The sequence below is a fragment of the Falco cherrug genome, chromosome 3 (genome assembly GCF_023634085.1).
Source record: "Falco cherrug isolate bFalChe1 chromosome 3, bFalChe1.pri, whole genome shotgun sequence".
Lineage (NCBI taxonomy): Eukaryota > Metazoa > Chordata > Aves > Falconiformes > Falconidae > Falco > Falco cherrug.
The window spans coordinates 108988424-109010228 of NC_073699.1; the positions used below are offsets into that span (position 1 = coordinate 108988424).

Sequence of the window (21805 nt, forward strand, 5' to 3'; positions counted from 1 at the left end):
GAAGGACAGAATGAGAGCTGAGGGGAGAAGACGTGACTGGGGCTGGCCAGATTTGGATCCAGCATCAGCTGGTGGAAGAGAACCCGCATGCACAGGACCTGGCTGCTGTTTGCTGTCTCCGGTGAGGCAAGGAGCCCTGGGCAGTGTTTCTCTCATACGTAGCTTGCTATGTCTTGCAACGTGGATATCTACCTCATGTTACTCAGGAAAAACGCCTCGCTAGCGGGATGGGACCTTGCTCGCCCCGGGGAACCTGTCTCCAGCTCGGTGTGACCTTGGACCATGTGACTGGACCTTGTCCTGGTTTCCCTGTCTATAAAAGCAGAACGAGAGCTTTTGGGGTTTTTTTTAGGAGAACCTTGCATTATGTAAAATTCTGTATGTGCTAGTTCTGTGTCTTGTGTATCTAGACAACAGCGGGGATTTTCAGGATATATTTTATTTACTGAGAAAAACATCTTCCTGTAGTTAGACTGTTTCTTCCCCTTCGAGAACTGCTCTGAATTCCAGAGAAGAGACAAGCAGCCTGTGTGCGGCGTCCTGGCTGTGCCCTGGCAGTGACGACCCTCCCCTTGACTTTGGTGGGATCCTTTTTGTTCAGCTGCTCATCACAAAAGCTGCTGGCAGAAGAATCCCCCACATGACTCGGGAAAGAGGGGCTGGAGGAGGAACACAGCAAGGGATGCCTGAGAAATTGAAGGCAAATAGCAGTGCAAGCATTTATAAAGGGCCATAGAACCTGCGATTGGGTTTGATGGCGAGTGCGGCACCAAGCACAAAGTGCCTAACGGGTGTCACCAACGTCTCAGGTCAGCAAACCCACGCTGGGATTATGTCAGTACCGATCGCGGCCCTGCTGTGCCGTGGGAGGGGTGGCGCAGGCTGCGCGGTGCTGCGGTACCCAACGGCGTGTCCACGCCAGCACGAGCCCAGGGGCTGCCAGTCCCAGCGCTGCCGCTGCAGGCTTCGCTCACCCGCGCAAAATTCCAGCGCTCCTATGTGCTGACAGCGAGGGCTGAATAAATTACAAGCACAAAGAGGTCAAGTAAGCAGTTTTATGGCTGCTGGATTTATTTTTTTTATTTTTTTAAATAATTCTCCAAACCCAACAAAATGCTGTTTGTAATGCACAAAGAGAATTGTTCTGAAATTAATGTAGTGCACATAGGAAGGAAGGTAACTGATGAAACCACTTGGAAAAGGAGAGTGTCAGTGTTCGTGAGAGAGAGAGATTTCTGGAAGGGCGCTTTATTTGGAAGAAAGGAGAAAAACACAGGTATCGGTGTACAGGGCAGCCTTACTGCTGGCTTGTCGCCACATCTGATCTCTGCACAAAGATGAGCTTTTCCCACCAGCTTTAGAGAAGAGTGTAATCTAATTCTGTGGATCCACTTTATTTAAAGAGCGATAGACCCACACGCTCATTTTTACACATGGCAGAGCAGTAATCAGACATTTCTTTGATTGTTTTGACGCCCTTGATATTAGCCATTGATTTCTGTGTGTGTGTGTGAGCAGCTTGTGTATGGCTGAATTATGTATTCCTTCCCAACTCCACGGGTGAAACCAGCCTCTTACCTGCACGGCTGAGCTAAGCTTCAGTGAGTGCCTACCACCCATCACTGTCAGGGTAATCAGCCCCCCGGGCCATGCGATTTCCAAAGCCACTGAATCTTGAGAGGATGGAGGAGATGAAGGCCCTTCCCAAGGCTCCTGTTGTGGAGGATCACTCGCAGCTGATCTATTTAAGGCACCTGATCTCCTTCCAGTCCTTATGAAAACAATGCCATGGAGCCGGTAGAGGAGACTATATGGAAATACTAAGAAGGATATTCACACTGCCTGAGAACTTATTACCAAAGCTGGGGCATTCCTTCTCTTTCCTATAACTGATGGATAAGGACAGGTATTCATATTTCAATTAGACTTCTCCAGACCCTTTGGTGGATGAGTCTGTCTCTCAGAACTCGGGAATAGCAGCTGCCTAAACAACATACCAAACCTAGGCAGCGTGAACACACTCTTCTCACTTCCCCAAGCTGACAAATGCAGTTGTTGTGCAGCCAGGAGTTGAGGTATAATTCCCTAAATCCCAGCCGAGCATCTGAACCTCGCTAGGTCCGGGTTCCAGGGAGAAGCGGACTGACCTGACTGTACTTTGCAAGCAATAGGTGGTACCTGTATCCCACAGTGCCTCCACCCTCCTCTGCTACCAGCACTAACAGCTCTGTAAGAAGCCAACGAGACTTCAAAATGGATGTAGCTAAGCCAGCCTCAGAGAACAGAGGGAATACTTCTATAGGAGTAAGTAAGGGAACGCATAGTGTAAGGCAACAGCATTTTCATCATTTCCTTAGCTTTGTAGAGACCTGATACCATGTCTATTCAAAGCAGGAGAGCCCTTTCCATCACTTGTCTTGCCTATCACTCTAGCGGCCCTCCTTGGCATTGTAAGACTGACAATAGACTGCTGGTTTCCCTTAGTGAGCCTGGAGTAAGCCTAGAGTAAGGCATCTGTAAGTCCACACTCTCCCCTTCAATGTCCATTTCAGGTGGTGTCGCACAATGCAGCTTCTCACGTTCACAGCAGGGAAAGGGACAATGTATACAGTGTGTCATTCCTCAGGGAATATGTGAAACCAACCAGTTCACGCTCATTAGCTGCTCCCCAGCCTGCCCTACACTCATTAGAGATGTGATGTGAAACGTGGCAGCTTAAACAAGAGATGTCCGCACCAGCCCATTCTATCTCCCGTTTGTCACAAGAACAGAAGATATTTTTGGGCACTCGCCGGCAGCCCCAGTAACGTGCAGCAAAACTGACAAGCTGCAGCAAATTGGTTTGAGCCCAGTATGGAGACAATGGTCCTGGTCCCCAGCTGATGCGTGTGGAGCAAGTGGGGCTGGGGTGATTTGCACACAGAGGCCTGGCTGCTTGTGTCTCTGTGGCAAAGGAGAAGGAAACTCTTTGAAAACCAAGGTGGGTGGTTGCTTTTTGGTGTGAGTCATCCATCAGGCAGGGTGCAGTAACTGGGTGTTGTCCCCTGACCTCTGGCTCAGAGGCCTCAAGACAAATCACTGCATCTCTCTCCCCAGCAGCCAAGCGGAGCCAGCTCCACCAGCTCCTTTGTCGCGCATTTTCAGACCTGTCAGGGAAAGGGGCAATTGAGGATGGATATTGCCCCTGTGGTTTGTTTGCAAATTGCTGTGTATGTTTATGATGCCATAAAAAGGCAGCATAACGCACCAATACAATGTGCATTGTCTTTAAGACGTTTGCAATGGGCAAACACTTTGTATCCACTAAACCTTGGACTCTGTTTCCTGCTTGATTAAGAACCTACTGATGCGTTTGGCTCCGTGAAAGCCCAGGACTCTGCTTGCTGAAGGAAGAGAGAGGGCTGGGGACCGTTCTGTGTATAGGGGCTCGGTATACCAGAAATAAGCATCCTCGTCATGACTTTGTACACAAAGATAACAGAAACACTGGTCGAGAAGCCACGTTGCTGGTCAGCTTTGCTTGCCAGCAACACTTTGTGTGTCGAAGAGCCTGAGACATGAGCAATGACTGCAAGTATCTTGTCTTTATCTCACCCTGGGAGCGTGACGCAACTATCAAACCTTCTTTTAAGCTGTCCAGCAGGAACAGATATTTTCAGATACGCAGATCCTGAACATTCCTCGGAGCCACTGCAGTTGTTTAGAAATAAACCAACAAAAGGGAAATGGGGCAGACTCATCAGATGGTTTGTAATTGGAACAAATTACCAAAACTTTGTGCTTTAGTTTCCCAAGTACAAGAGGAGAGGCTATTCTTGACCTGTATCAGGATGAAGTTAGTGTTTTAGAAGCTTCCTGATCTTTTAATAAAGAAAATAAAGAGCAGTATAATACTAACAGATGCAATCAAAGCCTTTATACCTACACATACCAATTTATATGTATGAGTGTGTGCAGATCAAGAACAGGGAAAGCATGCACAAGCCCGGTGGCTAATGCATGTGAGGACCAGCTAAAGCGAGGAAGGCTTGCCACTTCCAGCAAGCTCTTGCCCACCGCAGGATGAACAGGCAAGGATGCTCCTAACAGCCAAACAAGCAGGGTGCTCCGTGCCTCTGGCAGTGACCTGGGGAGTCCAGAAATGGGGGTTCAGCTCCTGCCTCCACTTCATTGCCCCAGTAGAGAATTGGGACCGTTTCTTCTACCCTCTCCTAGATCTCTAGCGATGTCACCTCTGTCCCTTGATGTCAGGCTTACGAGCTGGGGGGGGGGGCAGGCGGTCCCCGCGGGGACCAGGAAGGTTCCGCTTCTCCCCCGCTGGCCTTGGCACGCAGGTAACGGGGCGGGGGGCGGTTGGGGCTGGGGGCACCCGGTCCCCTTCCCCTGGGGAAGCCGCGCGCTTCCCGAGCGCAGCCGGGCACTCGGGGACAAGGCTGCTGCGGGGGGGCCGCAGCGGGACCCGCCCGGGGAGGGGGGCGAGCCCCGGGAGGCGGGGACCGGGCCGGGCCGGGCCGGGCCGGGCGGGGGCGGGATCGGGATCGGGACGGCGGTGCCGGCTCCGCGCCGCGCAGGTTAAGAGCCGCTGGGGCCGCGCCGGGCGCAGAGCGAGCCGAGCCGAGCCGAGCCGAGCCTGTGCCTGTGCCCGTGCCCGTGCCGAGCCGTGCCAGCATGGCCCAGCCGCGCTGCCGTTCCGTGCTCATCACCGGCTGCAGCCGGGGCATCGGGCTGGGGCTGGTGCGGGGGCTCGCAGCCGCCAGCCCCCCCCCGGACTTGGTCTTTGCCACCTGCCGGTACCCCGAGAAGGCGCAGGTAAGCGGGGGCTGCCCGGGGCGGGGGGGGATGCTGCCGGCCCGCGGGACCCCGCGCCTGCCCCGCTGCGTGCCGGAGCCCCCAGCCCCGGGGGCGGGCGGGGCCGGGCAGGGGATGCAGCCCCGAGCCCCGGTCCGGCAGTGCTGGCCCCGGGGGCTGGCGGGGAGGGGGCGGGGGAGGGAGAAGGCACTTCGGGGCCGCAGCATCTTTGCGACCAGGCGCCGGTGTCCCAGCAGCGAGTGCCCGGGGCGGGAGGGGAGCTGGGGGCTGAGCTGTCGCCCGGGGTAGGTGGCCGGATCGGATGGAGCCGGTGCCGTGAGTCTCCGAGGCTGGAGGTGAAATGAGCCCGGGGTGCTGCTGTTCGGGTCCCTCTGGGCATTCCCGGGGGGAGGGGAGGGGAGCTGGGAGTCCCCCGGTCCCGGCCGGGCAGGCTGGGCAGCTGCAGCACCTCAGGGCTCCTGCCAGCCGCTCCCTCTTGCCCACGAGTTTCCCACTGGATTTGCAGCTGGAGATAAGACTATCCTGGCCTTCTCCAATTTTCCGTGGCCCAGGAGCCCTGCAGGGGCAGTCCACCCCCCATAAGCCTCCCAGTGAATCCCGTTACAGCTTTACTTGCCTCTGCTACACGGTGTCCCTGTGTCCCCAGAAGGAGCTCTGCCCCATCTTTCTCTTCCCTTTCTCCACTGAATTTGCAATTAAGTGCAAAGGCTCAAAGGAACGACGAATTAAACACTCCTCTTGGTGCCCTCCTTGGCTGCGCAGGGACCAGCACCTTCTGCTGCAAACGCAGTAGCTTTTGTTACACGTTGCTGGTGAATTCACCTGCAGCCCTTTCCCCCCTCAGCCAGCATCCCGGCCGCTACAGCACAGCAGTGATGTGTCTGGGCTCCTTCCCCAGCCCTAGACTGTTATAAATGACAAATGAAACCTTTGGGAGGCAAACTGGAGAGGGTTATCAAGCCACTCACTTCACAGCTACTGGTGTCCTTTGGTGCATCTCTAGTCTGCTCTTGACTCTCCTCAGTAAGGTAGAACGCTGCTAGGGCAGCACGACAATACACGCAGGTATCCCCCTCTTTCCTGGGAAAGCTCTAGTGCTCCAGAGCTGCCAGAATCTGAGCTCTCAACCCTGCGGCTGTCTCGCACCTACTGTGCCACAGGTATCCGATAGGAGAATTGATCCCCAAAGCCCTGCTCCCGCATCTCCCCTATTCCAAGCACGGCACAAGGCTGCCTTAGTGAAAGGCACATTCCCTGGCATGTGCAGAGCTAAACGGAGCTTATACGTCTGTTCCCTTACAGTGGACTTTATTCTTTTCAGTGCAAATTGTGGTCACGCCATGCTAGCAATAAAGAAAATGTAGGGACTTTGTTTACTGCTTAGCTACACAAAAATTTTAAAAGGTGGTGCCGCAGCTGCCCCTTCCAGGATGGCAGTGCCGAGCTGGCTCGGGGGTGCCTGCAGTCTGACCACCCGCTTCTCCAGCAGCACTGTGCTGCTCTACAGGTACTTATGAAACCAAAGGAAAAAGGCTTAATTTTGTTTCTTGTTATTGAAAAAAATAACTCTCCGGCACTAAGGCACGTTTAGGATCTTTCTGAATCGAATTGCTGAGGAACAGACTGAACTCTGGTGCACAAGACTGCCTTTCAGAGGCATTGATTCCTGCAGCTTCCCCCCTCTGCCCCCCTTCTGCAGTAGACGAGCTCCTGAACAGGTATTCGCTACCGTTCCTGTTACTCCTGTGTATTTCACTCCTGTTACAAGACCTGGCGTGTGTCCCAGTTGTATTTCCTATTAGTGATTGCACAACAGCGTGGTACAGGAAACCAGCAGAGACATATGACCTGTTGTTAGATAGAAATCTCCCCGCTTGGTTGTTTGTTCTAAAGCTGCTTGAGCCGGTGCTGAGGGAGGTTCTCTTTTTCACCAGTTGGCCCTTGTGTTCAGCAGGGGTTTCTCGTTATAATGATCTTGGATCAATTACATGGAGAAGTGAAATGGTTCCTTCCGTAGGAAGAGCTTCCTAGGAAACGTTACACGGACATATCTGAACAGAACTTGTGAGCTTCTTCACACTGCCAGGACTTAAAAATCTTGAGCAAAAAGGCTGGTAAACCTGCACCAGAAGATGAAATAGCCTTCAAAAAGTGCAGTGTGCCTGGGAAGAGTCGGGGTCACTCCTTGCTTCCAGCAGTGGAAACCTGGAAAGACTGCTGGCAGTCACAGGAAGCTGGCCAAGGGCCACATTCCAGTAACCCCCAGTGGCCATTCTGCAGGCCACATGGGGTGCATCCTAAACTTCCCTCCCCCCTTTTCTTTTTTTGGTGATGGGGGGAGGCAAGGTTTGTCCTTGGTGCATCAGGGTAGGTTTTTGTTCTTTGTAAGGACCTCTAGGCCATGTGCTGTGCTTTGGCAGTACATCAATAGAAACCTCTGCAGCCAGCTGAAAGCATATTTCTAACAGATGGGTTTGGAAACACAAAGAAGGGAAATCTTTACTAAAGGTACTGTAGTAGTCTCACTACTATTATCTGTCTCATCTGCAATGCATACAGTTGGCACAAAACTTTCTGACCTTTTGGGGTGTTTCCACCATGCCACTACTCCTAGCTGGCAGAGGGCAAGCACAGACGTGCTTGAGCCTCTAGCAATGGGAGTTTTAGTACCATATATGACCGTCTCAAAGCTTGGATCCAATTTGGCAATGTTGCTTGAGTGTGGTGTGGTAAGGAAAGGCCAAGGTTCAGTGACTTTCTTTTTTTTTTTTTTCTTCTTTCCCAGAGAGAAAACTTTGCCTTCGCTAACTTACCAGTCAGATCTTAACCCCCCAGCGTTCAGGTTCCTGTACTCCTGGGGCTGGCACCGCAGACTTGTCTTCATACACATCAAATGGGCTTTGCCCATCTAAGATCCCTTTGTTGACCATGCGGCCTGGGCTGGAGAGCTGAGTGACTTGTTCTTTCTCTGCACACCTGAGCACTCGGTACTTGCTTTTCCTCTTGACGGTGACTCAAGTGGTCTAATTTATCTAATTTAGTTTCTTCCCACTTTGCTTTGTGGTAAGTGACCATATGAAAAATCCTGCACTGTCCCCCAGTTCCTCTCCAGCACTGGAGGATGAACTTGGAGACAGGCAACTTTGGATAGTTCTCTTAAATTCTGCTCTCATCTGGTTTGATAGAGCAGCATTTGCCTGTTGCAGAGTGCAGGGAGGGCAAAAAGGATGGGAAGATCTTAAACGAAAAGCTTTTTAAAAATAACCTTCCAGTTTTTAGAGGAAAAGTGATTAAATATGCTTAGCTACTGGCAAATCCAGTGCTCATCTTGGGGACAACAGTCAGCAGCAATTCCTTGGTATCGGAGATTTATCCAGAGAATCTCTCAGCAGAGCGTATGCTGTTGCAGAGAGGACTGCATACTTCAGAGTCCTCCAAACAGTGGGCAGCCAAAAGCCCCCAAGGACCTGACTTAAGAGAGATGCTGGAGAAGAGTCTGACTTTGCTCTCCTCTGCTTACTACAGAGAGCAGCACGTCTCCTGTAACTTGCAAATCCTGGGGTAATGCCGAACAGCTGCAAGCTTTCACATGAGCCTGCGCTGGCAGAAGTTGTAATAACTTGAGTTCTTGTGCTGAATAGCTTCTAGGTGGCCTCCACAGAACATTTGCCTAACAAATGGGCTTTAGATCACACGATAACATGCAGCAGGCCTGCAGGCGCATCTAGATAACCGCTGCTCCTCCTTGAAAAGTACCATGCTAGACTCCTTCAGCCACACTTTGACGCTGATCTGCCTTTACTTGGGCTGCTTTGGCACCGAGAGTGGAAGCAACTACATCTCCCTTGCAAAATAATCCTGGGTGTCCTCTCTTTGCACTCCAGATGGACAAAACCACAGTACAGTTATTATCAGCCAGCCTGTACGGGCTTGTGGACCCATCTGTAATTATCCCCAGCTCCTGCTTTTCTTTCTTGCTCTTGCTTCCCCCATCCTGCTTCCCCGTAAAAGGGAAAAAACCCTCAGATCTGAAGTCTTAAGACTACACCTGATGATGGTGCAGCCCCAGTAGTCCCCCCTCTGACTTGCTGAGGTGCAGAAGGAAGCGAGGTAGCTGAAGGGATCCGAATGGCCACGGCGTAAATCCAGTTACAGGGCTCAGATACTCAGCTTGGCTCTGCCAGGCTGTGCTGAGAGCTGACCATGGGACCTCGGGACAGGAGCATCTCTTGTTCCTCGTGCTCTCCCGCAAGCCCAAGTGTGTTCCCAGGTGAACAAGAAAGCGTTCAGTTCCTTGCTGCTCAGGGGTCCTCTGCTGGGCTCTGGAGAGCTTCCAGGGCTTAATGTGCTGTTTCCCTTCCTCTGAAGTAGGAGATAGTGTTACCAACAGTGCTGTGTCTCTTCCCTTGTCAGACACGGAGCTCTCACTGAAGTGCTTCTGCACACTGTCAGGTTTTTTTGGTGTTTTTTTTTTTTGTTTGGTTGGTTTTTTTTCTGTGCTACATATTTTAGCCGTGTGGTCTGCTGTTGGAAGGAGCAGCTGAGCAATCTCTGGAGCAGCGCTCTAGCAAGATAGATGTGTTATATCGGACAAAGGGGGCATTCCTGAAGCCTTTATAATTTGGGGTTATTGCAGTGTTGGGGGGTTTTTTCTCCCCCTGGAACTCTTTTGCACTTCCTATAGCATTAAGGTCTGGCTCCTCTTGAGTCAGAGAGAACTATGGATTTGGGGCAGCCTGGTGTAAGCTATTACACAAGCAAACAGTAAGTTGGCTGTACACTGTGATACTGAATAGCCTGTCTCAGAGAGACATGGGCAAACATGATACACCTTTGACTTTGCCCTCACTGCAGGCAGGATGATGTGAAGGATACCCGAGCACCCTTTGCCTGACAGAGCTACCTACAGGCTATGTTAGTTTGGCTTGATTGCTTCCAAGTGCCCTACTAGAGCCCAGTCCTTTCCAAGAGTTGTAACTGAGGTGGATAATGCTTTCATAAAGAAGGCAAAGTAAATCCTGCTTAATGGCAAAGACAACATAACATTCCCGGTTGAAATCTAGCAGTAAATATTCCGTGTACTGATGAAGCTGTATCTGGAGCCTTGAGCACCCAGAGAATCCTGTTTAAATTGGAGTAGGCTGGCTCTTTTTTAATTGTAATTAAAATCAGCAAGCGGGAAACAACAGATGCTAATCAGAGTTTAATTTTTTCTTGGAATCCCTGAGAGCTGATTCTCAGGGGTAACCATTCAGGTGCAGAGCACTCCTAGAGCTACTACGCTAAGCACAGTATTAGGGGGATGTGTTGTGGTTTTATGTTGGTCTTGTTTGTCTCGTTTGTTTTTAAATTGGCTATCACAGAACGTTAACTAAAAATTACTTAGTCTGGGATATGTTGGCTGTACCTGGTGTCTTTAAATGAAACTGTGCTAACTGACATTAAAATACAAGCTGCACTTCAAAAAGCAGTACCAATGAGCTGACTTATTCTTACGCATGCATTGCCATTATGGGCTGCACTGGCTCTGCTCCAAGACTTTGTCTTCTCCAGGGATTCAACCTCTTTGTCCTGGGAGCCGTGCCTCTGCACTAGCATGTTGGCATTCCAAACAGTGAGCACAAGTCTGCTTCAAAAAAAAAGCCTTGCACATAGCTTTGGTGGTGTAGGTTGGTTTGTTGTTTTGGGTGGGTTTTTTTAAGTTGTAATTTTGGTGGGAGTTTTGTGGTTTTTTTTTTTAATGGGGGGAGAACGTGGCACTTGACTGATGACAACAGTGAGTTTCAGGAAAACTTATCCCTTCAGTGGGGAGTCAATAGCTAGTATATGCATGCATTGCAGTAATATTTTCGGAGTTCTTTAGACACAGAGGACGTTTGATCTCTCTGATCAAAACTCCTTGGAGTGGGGGAAGAGGAGAAGCAGCATACGTGACTGGTGGCTTGAAATGGCTGTATCTGATTGCGCTGCATGAATTGGTCTCTGGTCCTCCTCTCCTAGTCACAGTAGGGAAAAGAATAGGCTTTTCTGCAATTTTTAGGTTTCCTAACTGGATTTTTCAGCTTATGTTTATATCGGACAAAGTAACATTCTTGAAGACCAAAGCCATCTGAGTTAGCTTTATGCCTGGAAGCTGCTTCTGAGAAACATAAACCACTGACGTGGGAGTCACTCGTTAACTAAGTAACCAACTGAGTGGAAAAAACATTGAGTTTTAAACCTGATTTGCATGCAGCAATTGTAATTTCACGCTGTGTGCTGGAGAAGGCTTAATGCTACAGTGTTTGGAGTTCTTAATTGAACCTGTTGCTTATTCACTTCACAAAACATCTCTGGCCTTTTAGCAATAGTGTTAGAAACATAGCCTGTTTCTGTCAGAGAGTAAAGCAGTCTGACTATACACAAATGAACAAACCCTGAGAAGCCAAAACACTTCTGAGTTTATTATCAAGTAAGTGATACTGTCAAACTGAAGTCCAGTGAACAGTCCAAAGCTACATAATTATTGCAGGCCTTGACATGGCAGAACTATTTCATGCCTGACTATCAATAAACAAGATAGTGTGTTCTGGGCCTTTAATCTGTTGAAAACTGTCCCACTAAGCCCTATCCAAGGGGAGGAATGTCTTCTGGCTTTGTGCTTCTGACTTGTTCCCCTTCCTTCCCTCCCCCCCTAACAGCCTTAACTGCAGTTGTAGATCGTCCTCAGGGGAAGAACAAATTTTCAGAACGAGCCTGGAGAGAATCCTGCAGAGTACGAACAGAGATAAAAGTTGTAATGCATTATAGCTTGACAGAGGACACGGAGTCCCTAAGTGTCTCCAAGTGGCAAAAAGTACTCTTTCAAAACCAGCCCCCCAACCCCCGTTCCCAAAGGGCTCCTAAAGAGATGGATTTGCTTGACCTGGAATGTTTGGCCAGGGTTGCTCAGTCTCCTAAAAGGGGCTGGGAGTGTGTAATCCATCTGTTACATTTGGCCACACGTCCCACTTGGCTACATGGCATAGAAACCTAAGTATTCCGTCTGGGCCTATAAATCCAGTTGGGACATACTTTGTCCAGCAGCAACACTGGTATAGTACTCATTTTCTCAAGAACACTAGTCATTCCTCTACTGAGAGGTAGCAGACAGATGACTGAATTACAGCTATCTAGCAGGAACAGGGTTCTTCTCGTGGACGCTTGCTGTGTATGGAGCTGATTTAATGTGTGCTTTACCTTGGGTTACAAGAATTGAAGCTAACAAGAGTGCTGGCAAACAGAATTTCCATGGGAAAAGCGCTAGGAAACTTCCTTCAAACAGTAGTTCCAGATGGCTTTTCTTAAGCCTTCCTGTTGCGCTAAACTGATGTCTAGCACTAGCTGAGCTTCAGGAGAACTACACTTTTCTTACAGAAGTGGGGAATTACTGGCTTGGAATGCAGTCTGAGCGCCATGGTGGTCTGCTGTGGAACTGGCAATGGCAGCTGCCTGATCAAAGACCTTTGGTTACACTGCAAACACACCCTGGAGCTGTACAAACTGAGAACTAACTCTATAATCTGGCATGCTGGTATCTTGACTAAGCAGGTGAAGAGTCCAGTTTCTTGGAGCAGTTGATCTTGTCCTCCAGAAAGCTGCTCAGCAGTTGGAAAGCAAAGTAGTATCACTGCCTTCAGTCCCATTATGAAAAGAAATGGCAGTTACAATTCTGGAGGTGCAGATCTCAAACTGTTTTATATAATAGCCACGGAAATATATGTATATATGTATAAATATATATTAAAAAGATAACTCAAATAATTTCTTCTTCCCAGGAGCTCCAGCAGCTTAGCAAGCAATACAGCAATATCAAGCTTCTCCAACTGGGTGAGTAAAGGGCTTAAGCATCTTCAACTAATCAGGCGAGTGCATCTTAAGCAACAGGTCTACTGGGTGATCAGTAGCTGTACATGACCTCCAGCAGCTGAAAATGATCACCCTTACGATAACACTGGGGAAACATAATCTATGTAAAGTCTTCTGTGCTTTGTCATCTCTGTGTGCTGCCTCAGTGTCCCCATTCAGGCTACTGCCTTAGCTATAGTTTAGCATGTGTTGTATAGTGCCAGAATGGCACCTGAACCACATGCTTCACTGTTCACCGTGGCTATTCTTGGCTCCTCTGTGCAGATGTGGTCTGTGAAAACAGCATCAAGAAAGTAGTCAAGGAAGTGGAAGAAATTGTGGGAGACAAAGGTCTGAACTGCCTCATTAACAACGCTGGCATCAACGTGATTGCTTCCTTGGAAGAAGTCACAGCAGAGACAATGCTCACCACTTACGAAACCAATACAGTTGCCCAGCTGATGGTCACCAAGGTAAGAACTGGGAAGAATGTGTTTAACCTATAGTACTATGTGAGGCTTTGCCACTAGTGAGCTGGACATGTAACCAAAGCATTTGTCGCCTTGGAACTGCACAGATATGGTTCTGATGTCAAACTGTATGCCTAGCGAGTGGCAAGAGATCCTTTTTATCAAAGATCTTTCTCTTTGTTTAAATCCATCTGGTATGAGGTCACTTCCGTGGACAGGCTGGGTTAGGAGGTGGGCAGAAGAGGCTGAAGGTCCTTGCTATTTTCAGCTGGCTGTTATAGAAAGGTTTCCTATGGTCAGCTTGTCCGGAGAGCCACCACCATTCTGTGCTGGTGGTATAGAGTTGTATGGCAATTCTTCACAGAGCAGAACCTGAGAGTCCAGCTTGCCTTGAAGGGGCCAAATTAAAACCAATTCTTGTTTTCACAGGCATTTCTACCCCTTCTGAGGAAGGCAGCTCAGCTGAGCACAGGAATGGGCTGCCATAGAGCTGCCATTATCAATATGTCCTCCCTTGCTGCCTCCATGCAACTCGTCCAGGCAAATGAGATGTTCCTCAAGGTCTACCCCTACAGGATAGCGAAGGTTTGTAGGCTGCCCTGGGCTGTGCTTTGCTGGGTGCCGGCAGGCCTGTGAGGTAAAGACCACTCTGAGCTTAGGAGGATGATGTGAGGTCTGCAGCACCTCCTTGGGCAGGCTGACACAGGAACTGTTCTTGTTCTTCATGAGGGTGGAAACAGGACCTTGAAAACCATATATCTGGAGCAAGCACACCAGCTTCTTAAAAACAGATGCTCCATCGCTACTCTGATACAGAACCATTTCAGAGGCACTTGGCATTCAGGGAAGAACTGATGCCCTCAGGTGTGTGTCCTATTAGCTGTGTTCTTCTCCAGCCCAAGGAAGATAGGCATGAAACTCAACAAAAGGTGTGCTGACCTGTACACGGTAGAGCTGATTAGCGAGAGGTGGAGTTTTTCAGTTTTGTCACATCCAGAAACTGAGTTTGTACCAACAGTCAAGATTAGACATACAGTTTCTCTTACACCGCCTACTCATAAGCTGTTAATATGCTTGTTTTCCCTGTTCAGAAGTAAAAACCTGAACGTTTGTGCAGTGATTATTGCAGAAAAACACAGTCCTTATGTCAACATTATTTTCCCCACAGCTCCTTAGGAGTTTCAAATACTACTTTGTCTTCCATCACAACTTAGTGTTGTCTTTGGGCAGTAAGCTTATGACAATAGAACTTTTGCAATACGTCTCTTAACAGCTGTATGTGAGAATGAAGCCCCCACTAAGTCTGGATAAATTACTGTGATACTGTTACTGCCCCTTCATTTGTCAGGAGACATCATGATGGAAGGCAGGTGCCAATTAGCTTGGGTCTTGCTCCAGGCTTGTAAAACCAGCACACTAATAGATGGTTTCCACTGTTGTAGACAGCACTGAATATGATCACCAGGTGTCTTGCCGCAGACTTGAAATCGGATGGAATTCTCTGTATTTCTTTGCATCCAGGCTGGCTTCAGACAGACATGGGTGGAAACATGGTAAGAGACATCTCTTTGAAAATGTGAAAGACTCCCTTGTTGTTCCAACCCCTGAGCAAGAACCCACTGCACAGCATACACTTCCATATGCTGCAGGGCCATGCTATGAAAAATGAAAATAGCCCCCCCCCCCCCCCCTTTGATTCTAGCAACTTCTTAAATGCATTTGATTCTCTTCTGTACACTGTTCCTAGTAATGATCTAAGCTTGATTTGCTCTAGGCTCCCATGCAGGTGCAAGAGGCTATCCCAGGCATTCTCTCTGTCCTGGACCGTCTCGGTGAAAAAGAAAATGGTTCCTTCCTGGACTGGCAAGGGGAAACTCTACCGTGGTAGAAGTGCACAGTATACTACGGAAACAGCACGTCAGTCACTATTTAACTTGTGCCACTAATGTCTGTGTCTCTACTGTTTTCTTATACACTACTAGCTGAAGTAGCCAGTCTGATATCCCGCCTCTCTTTAGGTATACTTGGAAAGCAAGGTGGCTGACTTGGTATTGCTACTGCTCTGTTCTAATGCTTTCTGCAAATACTACTGTGTTCTTAGTAATGGGCATCTCCTGGAACCATCTAAAATAAGTTAAAACTGCAAGTTAAATCCAGGGGCTGGTTCCTCTTCACTTCCAAAACCAGGGTGGGCCTCTCACTCTGAGGTCAGGTCCTTTACTTCTGCAAAGAACAAGGCCAGTGCAGGCTGTCAGGTTCCAGTAAGTTCAGTTTGCTGGAGACACGTCTCTAGAAAAGGTCCTTTGGTTTCTTTCAGTCCTAACTGAGCCAAGGCTGAAGTTGCCCAGCTCTAAACTACGTGAATTTTGTGCTTCTGTAAACTCCTCAGCAACCTCCGAGTGTCCCCAGGTTGACAGCACACACCAGACACTTGCTTTGTTCCCAGGGCATGACTGATATCCTGATACGGGGGCGGGAATGTTGTTTTGTACATAAACTTCTAAAGCATCTTCAATAAAGTCTTGTTTAAACAAATAGTCTGTTTACTGAACCACTGCGGTTATTTTTCTGTGTATGTACGTTTGTCTACGTAGGTTGCTCTTCCCTGACCAGGGAATGGTATTTCTGCCTTGCAGGAAGGAACTAGGCATTGCTGTTTCCTTCGGGCCAGGTGGGTTTAACATGGTGGGGTGTACCTGAAACTGGGGCAGACCCTTGTTCTGGTCTGAACTCCTAAAAGCATCTGGTGAAAAGATCTCTGTGTTCTGGCTGAGATAGGGATAAAAGCAAAAAGTTCTTTGAAGTCTGGGATTTGCTTCAACATCACTCCCTCATGCCAGCTGATTAGGCATTTTCATGCTGTGCCAAGACGGTGGGTTCCTGTACCGAGTAAGAAAAGACAAAACAGCAGCCAGGTAAGTGGGAGAGACAGGTGTGGCTGCTCCTGGACAGCAGCCACTGTGAGATCTGCCCTCAGATGCAGCTGATGGTGTGAAAGAGAGTTCTCTAGCTGCCTTTCGCGATCCCCACATCGACAAGGATGTAAAGTCTCATTGAAAAACTGCTTGTTCTGCCACACTTTGGCTCTCAGACCGATTTTCAGTGATGCGCTGCTGTGACCAAGCAGGTGAACAAAACGCAGTGCCTTCCTATCAGCTGAAAGCTATTGACTTTCCATCTCCAAGTGTGACTGTTGTATCAGCACAAACCTGGTAGGTAAGGGGCGAGCTCAGTTTGAACTAGTTGAGCTATTTAGTTTGAATCAAATGTCAGATGCTGGGTGTGGAAAAGGAGCAGATGTGCCTTCCGCAGCCTGCTGCGTGGCATGCTCTGAGACGAGGGGAATTTTACCTGTGTGCTTAACTGTAAATGTTGGAACTAATGTATCCATGGCATTGCCGAGCTGTACAATGTCACATTATGTAGTTTAGTTACTAGTAGAATGCTCCATTGTATAGTTTAGCTACAATAGTAGGTAAGAACCGGGCTGAAACCGAGACATGAGCCCCGAGTGCTGAAACAAGGCACGGGGAAGGTCATGAAAAGGATGAGCAGATGAAAGGATGAAGGTGTCCCAGAGGACCACCAGAGGACCCCGGACCCATCAGGCCACGTATGTGTAGTAAGAGTGTAGATATGATAAGTAGTGCATGGAACCGTAAGGAATATGCCAACAGTTTCTCAGAAATGTCATTAATAGGTATAGATTGACCATATAAAGATAAATGGTGAACAAAGTCAGGATGTGTGTTGGGCGGAACTTATCCCCCGTGCATCCAGCTTCGAAACTAAAGCCTGCCGGCTTTCTAGCGCTCCAGACGGGGTATTAGAGGGTTTTGTCTCCGGTTTTCCGTTCTCAGCTCCCTGCCCCGCGATTCCGCCGGCCGGCAGCAGGAGAGCAGAGCTGGCTGCCGGGCAGCAGGCCCCGCCAGCGCCTCCCCGGGCGCGCCCAGCCCGCAGCAGCTCCGAGGCGGGGCCCTGCTCCCCTGAGGGCCGCGGCCCCTGCGCGCCGCCGCGGCCGGCCCGGCCCTGGCACCTCCCCCGGCCTCCCGGTGCGCTGGGCCGAGCACCTCCACCCGGCTGGACGGCGGCCGAAGGCACCCCGCCGCCTCGGGGCTGCGGCCTGGCCCTCCCCCGCCCCGGCATGGCTGCCCCGGGCCCGCCCGCACAGCCCGGCCCGGCCGCGCCTCACGGCGCCTGCGCAGCGGCCGGAAGTTCCGGGGCAGCGGCGGGCGGGGACGGTGAGCGATGGCGGCCGGCGGGCTGCGGGCCGTGCCCGGGGCCTGGGAGCGCCGTGCCCGGGGAGCGGGGCGGTGGTGGGGCTGCGTAGCCCCGTGGCCGGGGAGCGGAGCGGGCCGGGGCCGGGTAGCCCCGTGCCTAGTAGTCCCGTGGCCGCGGAGCGGTGGCGGGGCCTGGTAGCCCCGTGCTCGTGCCCGGGTAGCCTTGTGCCCAGGTAGCGAGGCGGTGATGGGGCCAGGTAGCCCCGTGGCCGGGGAGTGGGGCAGTGGCGGGGCGTGGTAGCCCCGTGCCCGGGGAGCGGAGTGGGGTGGTGGCAGGGTCTGGTAGCCCGTGCCCGTGGGGTGGTGGTGGGCCCTGGTAGCCCCGTGCCCTGGTAGCCCCGTGCCCTGGTAGCCCCGTGCCCGGGGCAGGAGGCTGCCCACCCCCCGGAGCGCAGGGCTGCGGTCCGTCCCGCCTCGGGAGCGGCCTGTTCCTCAGGGCCTGGGGGCGGCGGGCAGCCGGGCTGTGCCTGGAGGGGACTTGTTTTAAACCTGGAACAGCCGAGGTTTCCTCAGTTGCCTCTGCGGCCCCGCTAAGCCCCTGCTTGTGGGCCAGGCCCCCCCAGCAAAACCCAGCAGCCTGGCGAGGAGAGGAGGAGGGTGCTTAGAGTGACTCAGCCCATTTTTGGATTTGTTTTTTTTAAGCAGTATGTTCACCTCAATGAGTAAATGTCCTTATTTTATCAGTCATTACAGTCTGGCTACGGACAGAGCGAAACAATATGTTAATATCACAGCTGACTTCTAGGTTACTGAAGGCTTCACGAATTGCAGGTAAACTGATGTTGTGTGACCTCGGTTTCTGGGTTTTTTTTTTTTGTTTTTTTTTTTTTTTAATTTTCCTAAGGTAATGAGGCTCCCAGGAATTTATTTCCCAGGAAGCAGTGCAAGAGTGGTGAGGCTGTTGTTCATTCAGAGGTTTTCAAATGTTCGTATGTCTCTGATCTGTTCTCTCCGTACTGTGTAGTTCTGATCTGACCTCTTTTAAGCTTAGGAGGAGATTCTTTAGCCACAGAAAGGCTTAATGCAGTGAACAGTTCCCTGTTCCAAATTGTACTTACACACAGCTTACACGATAAAGCACTGTATAATGTATTTTTAGCAGGTGGCATTACAGCAGCATAATTAAATTCAAATTAAAAAATACTTGCTTATGTGGTGGGAATGTAATTTTTGTAAGCAAATTCCTTTGTTAGATTATTCTGGCCACAGTTACCTGGTGGTTTGAGAGCTGGGCAGAGCTTTTCTTAACATTCTGTTTTGACAATTCTGCCTCTTAAGTGACGTTCTTTTCTTCTCAAAGGCCACCTTTTGCCAAGGTCAGTGTCTTCCTTTCTTTGCTATCATTCTACATCTGCGCGCTATAGCACACAGCCGTCTAACAATAGCGGAGCCCAGCCTCAGCAGTGGTATGCTCTGGACCCTGAACTGGAAGAGGTGCTGATCCCCAGAAAACTTTCCATCAGCCCCTTAGAAAGCTGGCTGACAGTTCGATACCTGCTACCTAAAGCAGAAGTCCTTAATGCTCAGGAAGAAGCGGGCTATGAACCTCTGCAGCGATATGACTGTCCTCCATCTTACGAGGGAGCTGATGTGGAGGAAGGAGAAGGAACAAGTAGCAACAATGTTCAGTGTAAGAATGTTTTGAAGATTCGCAGAAGGAAAATGAATCGACACAAGTACAAAAAGCTGCTAAAGCGAAGAAAGTTTGTACGGAGGAGGATAAAGGAAGGTCGCAAGAAGAAGCGTCAGGTGAGCTCAGGGTAGAGAGAACTTCTTGACATAAATGTCCCCTCTTCTCAAACTGGCCTCTGTTCAGGTCTCAGACGATGTGTTTAAGTGGAATTTATTTGGGGAAAAATGGCAGCAGCTCAGAGCGCCTTAATAAATTCAGTATTTACTAGTACAATAGCTTTTTCTGTTTTGTGTTTGACCTGTACATCTTCAAAACCTGAAATGTAGAATATTTCTGTGGTTGTAAACATACATGTGCGACAGTTACTGAGCGCGATTTCTGTTGCATGACAGAAACTTATAAATACATGTAGCTAAGAGAGAAGAATTTTAGCATTTGTGTGAAAGATAAATTCACGTGTCTGCATTGTATCAGGGAGACTGGTTTAATCTTAATTTATCTCCTGTCTTGCCAACATCCTCAAGTGCTTCCTATTGTCTTTTTCTATAGAGAAGCCTTTTACTTCCCATAATAGAAGGGGTGAGGGAAGACATGGGCCTTCATTCAAGCTGTAGATGGTCTCATTCAATGCTACCTTTCACTAGTCTGTTAGGTTTGCTATAATATAGTTTAGCTCATTCTCTGGTAATTTTCACCTTGCCTTGATGCAAATTGGGGTTAATTGTTACTCCATTTCTTCAGATTTGTAGGAAGCAGTGCTGAACACACTATCATGAGGAAAACCTCTAAATTTTTCTTAAGTTTCATTTTTTGTCTTCTCAGTTTTCCTCACACAGGACTTTTAAAATAATGCTACCAGAATCCTATTGCATTTTAATGTATTTTCTGCAGTAAGGCTAATTTGACACATAGAGCAAGCTGCCTACTTAAAACCGTAAAGCATTTGGTTCTTCTGTGTGTGTAACATCTAGATTCTACTTGGTACATGTGGGCAGTGGCTGAATACTTGAGTGTTGCTTTGAGCTGTGTTACCATTTCTTTTTTTTTTTTTTCTGTTTTAGATAAAATTTGAGAAAGATTTGGAGCGCATCTGGAAAAGAGCTGGTTTGAAAAGTCCTCCTGCGGGATGGCAGACACCCAAGATATTTCTGAAAAGTTCAAAGCGATAAAAACACTTGTAATGAGTTTTAACATGTAATTGTAATTAAAAAAAATATTTAAGTATGTGGATTACATTTAACCTTTTTCTGAGTGTGATGAAATTAGTAGGAGGATACTTTCAGTCTTGGTGAGCAGTTTTCCAAGGGCAAACCTGACAGCAATATGCTTTTTCTCCCCAAAAGAATGGTGGGAGCTCTTGTATAGTGACATGGTGCTGCTGTGTGCAGTCCCGTGCTGCTGCCCCCAGCTGTATGTTAGGGCAAAGGTATCAAAGATTGCAGATGAATTTATGAAGATTAGACCGAACAATGTATTGTAAGAACAGTCAGTTCTGGGAGATAAGCAAAAGAATTCTTCTCATTGTATATAAGACACAAGCATTTTGAAAAGTTCTTTTCAGAATCTCATTCTTTCATAGCCTTGCTGTAAAAAGGCTGGTGTTTGCTCAGAGTTATTGTGAAGTAAGAATTGGCACATAATTCTGTAGAATATATCTGAAAAAGATTTGATTTTCACCTGTCTGAAGCCTTGGTGTGCATGTGCCTTAGGCATTGCATGAGCATCCTTAAAAAGCAAATTTATTTTTTCTGTTCTGTTTTGTGCTAATAATTTTTTTTTTTCTACAATTGACCCTTGTCATACAGAACATTCAGATACTGGTATCAGTAAAAGTTCAGAGCTGATTATTCATTAACTATTTGTGACCAAGGCAATCCTGTTATCAGCTGGTTTTATATGATGGAAGAGACTCACGAAAGCTGTGAAGAATACAAATGTTTAAAATAAACCCTGAGAGAGGACTTTATATCTGTCAGAGTCAGAGACTTTATATCTGAGTTCTCTTTTGGGTTCTGCTTTTGATTTTTCTGTTTGAGGCTATTAACTTTGGTTCTGTGTGATTCAGCCCTTCCCTGTCTATTCTAGCAGATAGGTGGGGTGGACTGGCCTCTGAGAGAAAGAGGGGAAAAAGGAACGAGCTGTGTAGGCTCATCATTCTGCAGCATACAGGGAAACTACCCTGAAAATTTATTCCTTTTTATTTGCTAGGAGCAGAACACTTGACTAAACTGAAAAGGAAGAGAAACAATAATGTGCGGAACTCATCGGTGCCAGGTACAGTTTAATCTCACTGCAGGAAGGACAGGTGACTCCTGGCACACAGTGAATATGTCTTGGGTTCTGTGTGTGGTGCTCTGCTCTTCTTATTGCTAGATGACAGTGAATGTAAAGCCTCTGAAACTCCTTAGCCATTAATGTAGAAGCTAGCTGGGTCGTTATGTTGGTATCTTAAGGAAAGGGTACACCCACATTTAAAAATGGGTTAATCTTGCTAGAGAACTGTTGGCACTCTGAGAACTGTATTGAAGTCCTGTAGAAACATGTGATTAGCATATTTTTATACTTTTTTTTTTTCCAAACCATATGTTAACAGTAGGCAACTTTGATTAAAAAAAATTAAACACATGTTCCATCCTTTTCGTGCTTTAAATAGGCAGCGGTTGCTTTTAACCAAGACCAGCAGGACTCTTTCATTCAGCCTATTGTCAGGATTTCAATGAAGAGGAGGATGTCTAGCCATGAGCCTT

The 21805-nt window shown here is 48.6% G+C and overlaps 2 protein-coding genes across 4 annotated transcripts; both read left to right on the plus strand.

Annotated features, from left to right (window-relative positions):
• The first annotated feature begins 4546 nt into the window (after nt 1–4546).
• LOC102050334 (C-factor-like) lies at nt 4547–15680 on the plus strand. The gene is made up of 6 exons (XM_055706141.1): nt 4547–4809; nt 12606–12657; nt 12961–13148; nt 13575–13730; nt 14588–14698; nt 14920–15680. Exons 1-6 carry the CDS (start codon nt 4669–4671, stop codon nt 15031–15033), a joined length of 762 nt encoding a protein of 253 aa, XP_055562116.1. The 5' UTR covers nt 4547–4668; the 3' UTR covers nt 15034–15680.
• Nucleotides 15681–17274: 1594 nt separating this feature from the next.
• On the plus strand, nt 17275–20282 carry AURKAIP1 (aurora kinase A interacting protein 1). Of its 3 annotated transcripts, none has more exons than XM_055706040.1 (4): nt 17275–17386; nt 18110–18196; nt 18726–19174; nt 20120–20282. In XM_055706040.1, exons 1-4 carry the CDS (start codon nt 17290–17292, stop codon nt 20225–20227), a joined length of 741 nt encoding a protein of 246 aa, XP_055562015.1. In that variant the 5' UTR covers nt 17275–17289; the 3' UTR covers nt 20228–20282. The 3 variants fall into 3 exon arrangements, with proteins under 3 accessions (XP_055562015.1, XP_055562017.1, XP_055562016.1); XM_055706042.1 differs by lacking the exon at nt 17275–17386 and adding an exon at nt 17404–17598; XM_055706041.1 differs by lacking the exon at nt 17275–17386 and adding an exon at nt 17598–17622.
• The last annotated feature ends 1523 nt before the right edge of the window (nt 20283–21805 follow it).